Below are 7,906 nucleotides of genomic sequence, written 5' to 3' on the forward strand. Positions count from 1 at the left end.
CCTAACAACAATCCTGCAAACTCCCTTTAACAACTGCTATTGTTGACTGTTATAAAATATCAGTCAGCCAGAGACGCCGACCAATGTGGGTCGAGAATTCCCCCCCCCCCCCCCCCCCCCCCCCCCGTGGAGAGAGGAGGAAGAAGGAACTGCTCTTTACTGACAGTAGCCTCACCTGGACGGCCCAGGGGCAAGGCCACTCTGTATATAAGGACTGAGCATGTCAACACCAGACACAACAAATCACAGAGCTTCACAAGCTGCACACCGACCTTCATAGGAACCTTCACAGAAACAGGTAACGAGATTATTATTTCCAATTTTTTTCAGACATTTTTTTGCTAACATAATTAAAACTTAATTTACACTGTGGTTAAGAAAAAAAAACTACATGCATTTGGACAAATTAGATTAATTGAGTTTTTATTCAGATTTGGTTTGGCTATTATGTTTCAGAGATGTTCCTCCCTGTCCTTGTTGTGCTGGGCCTCTGCCTGGTGCCTGGTCAGCCCAAACCCACAGGTACACGCTGTTTCCGTCACTCTACCAACATGTTTCTAATTCGCCCCCCAAAATATTTTCACTTAAATGTCTAATTCTTTTGTGAAATGTGTTGGTGTTTCGCAGGAGAACATCTGGGCAGTCCTTTCCTCCAGCACTGTTTTGAGGAGGCGAAGAAACTTGTGGATGATGCGTATTTGTACTCCAGACAAGAGTGAGTTCATTTTAAAATACTGGATTCTCTTTCTAAGTATCATTTTTACGTTGAAGGACTCTCAAGCCAAGTATCAACATCTGCTTGTACTCACTACCTGACTGTCAAATCAAATTAATTCAGTGCGATTCAAAAACATTTTGACAATATTTATAGTCACGTAACGTAGAACTGAACATATATGTATGATTGCAGATATGTACAACGTTCTCTCATTAACTAAATAAAAGAAGGGCTGCATTTCAAAATAAGAGAAAATAAATAAAATGTGAAAATTGTGCATGTTCAAATAAAGGGCTTATCTTCAGAAAAATAAAATAAAGGGAGCAAAAGCTATAATTTAAATTTTTCTGTTTCACATCTTGACTCAAAAGTCTCACCCAATTTTACAAATAATAAATCTCAACACATCTTAACAATTGAACAGTTTTAGAATCACTTTCTTCCCCTCTTATATGCCACTCCCCCACTTCGTCTGTTTCTCCACTTTCTCCATCTCATTCCTGTTTCTCCACTTTCTCCGTCTCACCCCAATTTGAATTTGGGCTAGGTAAGGCTTCATGCTGTGGTCCCATTGTGTTTTCCAGCTCATAAGTCCCAGCTAGAGTCATCTGCAGGCATCTGTTGACAAAGAAATATTCAGGCGGAAATAAAAACCTTCTTCTTCAGTTCAGAACAGCTTTCAATTAACTTTGGGAATTCCTCAGTCTGCGTTTTAGGGGAATTTCACCCGCCTCTTATGAGGCATAGTTTTTACGTTGAAGGACTCTTAAGCCAATTAATTCCAGTGTTTCTTAAACTCCCAAATGTAGGAAAAAGTTACAGGATCTCTAATGCAGACCACAGGTTTGACTTGATGGTTTAACCCTGTGACCTTTCCCACCTCCAGGAGTCTGAGGCGAGTCCGCAAGGATGTGGTGAGACCTCACGACACCCTGCGTCTCCTGAAGCAGCCTCGAGGTGAAACACGCTCGGCTGTGAGGTCTGCAGACTACATGGCCCAAACCCTTCGCCTGCTGCATGACAGGGTGCATCGTGTGCACAAGCGCTCGCTCAACGCAACAGGTCTGACAGGCAGCAGCTACACACAGACACAAAGACGACACAGCTGTGTTTTTCTTAAAACCTTTTCCTGGTTTTCTAAGAGGCTCTAGTTTCATAACATGGTCACAGTCCAGCATTTCAAAAATGTAACTGAAAACCAGATATGTGAAGTTGGCAGACACGTGCGCATCAACGCGGGGATTCATGAAACGTCTCTTTCACATTTTTCCAGACTTGCTCAGTGAGGACGACCTGAAAGATCTCGCCAAGATAACTGGATGTGCGTCTCGGATCCGCCTCCCAGAATGCCGCAGCACAGCAAACATCAACAAGTATCGCACAATCACCAGCGTCTGCAACAACCTGTGAGTCACTTAGAGAAATTAGGTTTCCTTCCTCTTTTTCGTGAAATTTGAAACGCTTACCTGCAGATTTTCTTAATTGACTATTAACACACATTTTAAAAGGATTTTTACAAAAAAATTCTGCAGCAACATCTTTGGTTTTAACCGGTTCAACAGTTTTCTAAATAAAATTAAAAAGAACAGCAGCTTCTTTCCAAAAGGAAGTTTGTGTTGGTTGAATAGGAACTTGGCAGGAATCAGATGATTATTGTGAAAGGTTAGAAGATACACTGCTGCTTACATGCTTGTGAAATGCACCTAAACATCTTGGGCCACTCACCACAGAGGATGTGTACACTTCCGTGGGATGTCTCAAGCGGCGTTTCCAATCATGGACGTTTCGGAAAGGAAAAAACGGAGCCGAATTCCTTGTATGTGTCCGCACACATGGCCAATAAAGCTGATTCTGATTCTTGTTTGCCTTTAGAAAAAACCCTCGCCTCGGAGCCTCCAACACCCCCTTCGCCCGCTTGCTGCCTGCTGAATACGACGACGGCATCTCCCTACCCAAAGGCTGGAACAACCGCAGGTTCAACAACTTCCTGCTCCCACTGGTACGACCGTCAGTCGCTCTTCTCGATTGCTCCTCTTAAAACGTTGATTTGAAATGGAAACACTTCTTAAATGAATGAACTCCTCCTCTGCTCACAGGTACGACAGGTGTCCAACAACATCCTGAACACAACAGATGCAGCCGTGGCCAGTGACAGAGAGTTCACTCTCATGGTGACCATGTTTGGCCAGTGGAACGACCACGATCTCACCTTCACGCCCTTCTCCCCCAGCATCCGCTCTTTCAGCAACGGGCTGGACTGTGAGGAGGACTGTGAGAAGAGCGAGCCGTGCATCCCCATCCCAGTGGGTTTCCAACCTGAAACATTCCAGATGTTGTTCTCGCTTGACTCGTTGATTCGCTTTATGACCTTTGACTTCCCTTTGCAATCAAACAGATTCCTCGTGGTGACCCTCGGATTCCTTCCCGCCCCGACACCTGCATCCCGGCGTTTAGGTCCGCTCCTGCTTGTGGAACAGGATTCTCGGCCTACAATTTCGGCGGAGAGCCCAACAAGAGGGAGCAGATCAACGCGCTGACGGCCTTCCTGGACCTCAGCCAGGTGTATGGCTCTGATGACAAGCGCGCCCTCTCTCTTCGGGACCTCACTAACAATGGCGGCCTATTGCGCGTGAACAAGGAGTTCAGAGACAACAGACGTGAGCTGCTGCCCTTCGAGCACATGGAGGCGAACATATGTGCCACGCGCAAAAGAGTCACCAACGACACCGAAGCCAAGGAGGTGCCCTGTTTCTTTGCAGGTTAGTCAAGCTGCAAGTTTGTTTCTAAGTTAGTTTGTAGGAAAAATAGTTAGTTCATGTTTAATTGATCTGTTTTTAGGGTTAGGGTAAAATAAAAACTGTTTATTTTGTAACTTTTTGGGAATAATGTAAAATATGTCTTTATTGCACTAATTATAATTATTCAGAAATATTGATGAACCTATGAAAAAATGGAAAATTCCCATCCTATTTTGCTTAAAACAGTCAGGAAGTTCAAAGTAAAGTGATCAAACTGGTTAAAAAGAGGAAGCATGTTATGCTACATTCAATTAATAGCAATTCAAATGTTCTTAATAATGTGTTATTTCTGATCTATCAAACATTAATATGAAGGGAACATGTACTGTAACTCATTTACAACCTGTGAAAACGTTTGAATCTGACACCTCCTGTTTGCTGCTGTGAAGGTGACTTGCGTGTGGACGAGAACATCGCGCTGACATCGCTTCACACGCTGTTTCTGCGTGAGCACAACCGACTGGCCCGCGCGCTGAAGAGACTGAACCCCCACTGGGACAGTGAGACGCTCTACCAGGAGGCGCGCAAGATCATGGGTGCTTACACACAGGTTGGTGGACCGGCATTTCCTTTTAAGTCCCTTCCAAAAAATGGACTTCTACCAAATTTTAATTTTAATTCTTTTTATTTCAGAACAGACTTCCACCAGAAAGACCTTTTTAGTTGTTGCTATTCACAGTTTATTTTATTTCCGTCTTTTTATTTGATTTGTGTCTTTCTTATTGTGAAACACTTTGTAGCTGTGTTTTGATAAGTGTTTTATATTGAGCTTATGATTATTACTTTTATTATTATAATTATAATTATTATTATTATTATTATTTTAACCTGTATATTAGCATCCCCATTGTCTGTGTCTGAAATCCCCTCTCTCTGTCTCTCTCAGATATTTGTGTTCAGGGACTACCTGACACACATTTTGGGCGACAATGCAGTTCGAACACAGATCGGCCCTTACCGCGGCTACAATGCCAATGTGGACCCCAGCATATCCAACGTCTTTGCAACAGCAGCTTATCGCTTTGGCCACTTGGCCATCCAGCCAATGGTAGCCCGTCTGGATGGAAACTACAGGGAGAATAGTCAGTTCCCCAGTGTGTCCTTGTACAGGGCCTTCTTCACCCCCTGGAGAATCGTCTATGAGGGTGAGCTGCACAGTGTGCTGGGAATTTTGTTTTAATTCCCTGGTGAGGAAATAAACCATCAGACTGAGTGATCAATTCAATGATATCAAAGTATTTAATTAATGGTCAAGAAAACTATTTACAGAGAATAGAGTTGAACAAAAACAGAGTTTCTGAGTGAACACTTGGCCAAGTGGGACAGAGCCTTCAATACCACTGCAGGTATCAAGGATCTGACAATTTGGGACAGAGACAGATGCCGGCTTAAATGCCTAGTCTGACGGTCACTACGTCATCTTCAGATACCACGCGAGCATGACCAGTTCAGTGGTTGGAACCTATCGGAAAAGAGGCAACAGCATCCTCCTCTCCTGAGGGAATAGACATTAGAACATCAAATAGTCACAGGGTCATCGATGGCAAAACTAACAGACATTAACTGGTATCAGGCAGATGCAAACATTACGTAGAATTTATAGAGATGTTCTTTAGGTCATTCCACCTGTACTTTGAGCATAGTTATGTAAGAACAGAATGATTATGTTACATTACAAAGAGAACAGTTAGATTCAATCATTTCCATGACACACAGAGGGAAACTGAAGCAACACCTTCTAGGATTCTGTCTTAAATAACAAACCTAACATTTATTTGATCTGCCCAGGTGGTGTTGACCCTCTGCTGCGTGGTTTGATCGGCCGTCCCGCCAAGCTGAACACTCAGGATCACATGTTGGTGGATGCTCTGAGGGAGCGGCTGTTCCAGTTTGTGGAGCATCTGGCTTTGGACCTGGGCGCTCTCAACATGCAGAGAGGACGTGACCATGGCTTGCCTGGTACATCACTCATACTGATTCTCCTCCGCCCATTCCCACTCTAACCCTTCATCCATGTCTTAATTCCACTCATTTGTTTGCTCTGTTGTTTACTCCTCCAGGCTACAACGCCTATCGCAGGCTCTGTGGCCTGTCTCAGCCCAGGAACCAGGCGGAGCTCGGGCGGGTTCTGAACAACAACAATCTGGCACGGAGGCTGCTGGAGCTCTACGGCTCGCCCAACAACATCGACGTCTGGATGGGAGGTGTGGCAGAGCCGTTCGTGCCGGGTGGCCGTGTGGGGCCCCTGTTCGCCTGTCTCATTGCAAGACAGTTCAAGGCTATCCGCCAGGGTGACAGGTTTGTGGAGAAATAATCGAATGCATGTAATCTATGCTCCTCATTTCAACAGATGTAGCCTGGTACCCGGTTAACCTGGTAACTAAACCTTCTCGCTTCTTGTCTCTTTTGAAATTGTCAGGCTGTGGCACGAGAACCCGGGCGTCTTCACCGCGAGACAGAGAGCTGCCCTGTCCTCTGCCACCTTGTCCAAGATCATCTGCGACAACACCGGCATCACATCGGTCCCGGCAAACGCCTTCAACGTCATCTCAAACAGGAACCGGCTCGTCCGCTGCAACAACATCCGAGGCGTGGACCTGACGGCGTGGAGGGACAGATCCTGCACCAACGGCTCAGGTGAAACAACATGGTTGCCAACTTTTTTAACCTGGGGAAGATTCTTGTTCTGACTTTAACCTGGTGTATTTGTTTCTTCTCTAAAAACCTGAATGAAAATCCTTCTACATGTGTGGTGTTTGATGTTACAGGCTCGGGTGTTAGCTGTAATCCAGTCAGTGAAAAAGAGGTCGGTTTAAACACTAACAAGTACTACCACTGCATATTCCAATCATGCATTTAACTTAACTTAACTTTTTGACTTCTTGGTCAAGGTGGTCCTCACTCCAAACCTAACCATTCATGTTGTACTCACCAAGTTTATTAAAAAAGAAATCATTACTTCAATTATGAGACGGAACGTATTTTAACATCTTCTTGATCCACAGGCTGTGACCCCGTCGAATCACCTGGACCAACAGGGACCCCTGGATACACAGGGACCCCTGGACACACAGGGACCCCCGGTCACAGAGGGCAGTCTGGACCAACAGGGCCTCCTGGACAACGAGGTAATCTCTTTTTATATTTATATATTTTTTATTTATGAGATGTAAACACACTGAAACAACCTGTCTGTAGAGCAGTTTTGCAAAGAATATGATACATTCTGATAATATTTAACTCTGAATGTGTTGTTCACAGCTGAATCGCCACAGGATGCCTACTTTAAAAAGTGACACAGAAAAAAAGGCCTAATCTATGCTTTTCTACGTGTAGATGCTTTATATCTTGGCTCAGATCATGAGCTGTAATGCAGTATTTCAAAAATTATAATCACAAAATTACTTGGCTCCCATTTGAACTACAGTATGAGTTAAATGTACCACGTGTGGTTTTATCGAAAAATGTGGCTGCATGATTCTGGATCTGTGCAAAACTGGAAGAAAATTTGAATTATTCAAATGTGTTATTTAAACAGGATGAAGTAAATCAAAGCAATAATTGCGAGGGCATTTGTGTAGGCTTGCAACAACAGGGCAATTCAAAGTGCTTAAAAAATACAGAAAATCTGAAATGTATTTTGCCACAAACGATGTCAAGATGAAAATGAAAAATCTATGATAAACTGTATGTTTTGGCAGAAGTTTTAAGTCCTATAAAATTGTGTTTGTCTTCAGGTGGAGTAGGACCTAGAGGCCCGAGGGGCCGGAGAGGCCGGAGAGGCCCGATAGGACCTCCAGGCCCCCCTGGTCCACCAGCACTCTTCCAAAATGCCACACTCCCACAATCTGCCTTCTCTGTCATCCTGGGGGTGTACAAACCATACGTTGAGAAAATAATTCATTTCCGTCAGGTCATCTACAATGACCAGCACCACTACAGCACACAGACAGGCCTGTTCACATGTGTGATTCCCGGTGTCTATCAGTTCAGCTTTCTCTGCACGGCCTACGGCGCTGGAGGTGTGGACCTGATGCGCAACAGTAAGCTGGTGCTGCACAGTTTCAAGTTCTTTCACGGTGGTCAATACCTGTCTTCCGGGGAAACGGTGCTGAAGCTGGTGAATGGAGACACAGTGTGGCTAGAGACTGGAAACAAGACCATCGGCCTGAGCAACAAAAGCTTCTTCTCAGGACACCTGCTCTTCACCATGTGACACAAACATCTCTTCTCCTGACTGAAACGCCTTCACCACACCTGTGGTCTGTCTGCTGTGGGATCTGTTTTAATTACTCTGCCTCTATGCACTGAACTTTTGTTATTTTTTGTACTCTTATAATATTTCATCCTCTAGTCTTGGGCACACCATACAACTTTATACACGTAACTG

General features: G+C 44.4%; 1 protein-coding gene across 1 annotated transcript; it reads left to right on the plus strand.

The window, feature by feature from the left end:
- The first annotated feature begins 245 nt into the window (after window positions 1-245).
- LOC133001444 (eosinophil peroxidase-like) lies at window positions 246-7,323 on the plus strand. The gene is made up of 16 exons (XM_061071021.1): window positions 246-298; window positions 457-522; window positions 628-715; window positions 1,605-1,780; window positions 1,992-2,124; window positions 2,591-2,717; window positions 2,815-3,021; window positions 3,114-3,477; window positions 3,906-4,066; window positions 4,403-4,661; window positions 5,305-5,475; window positions 5,577-5,814; window positions 5,936-6,153; window positions 6,285-6,322; window positions 6,522-6,644; window positions 7,254-7,323. The coding sequence occupies exons 2-16, from the start codon at window positions 459-461 to the stop codon at window positions 7,260-7,262; spliced, it is 2,376 nt and encodes a 791-aa protein (XP_060927004.1). The 5' UTR covers window positions 246-298; window positions 457-458; the 3' UTR covers window positions 7,263-7,323.
- Window positions 7,324-7,906: the final 583 nt, after the last annotated feature.

This window comes from Limanda limanda, chromosome 1 (assembly GCF_963576545.1).
Source record: "Limanda limanda chromosome 1, fLimLim1.1, whole genome shotgun sequence".
NCBI classification, from domain to species: Eukaryota; Metazoa; Chordata; class Actinopteri; order Pleuronectiformes; family Pleuronectidae; genus Limanda; species Limanda limanda.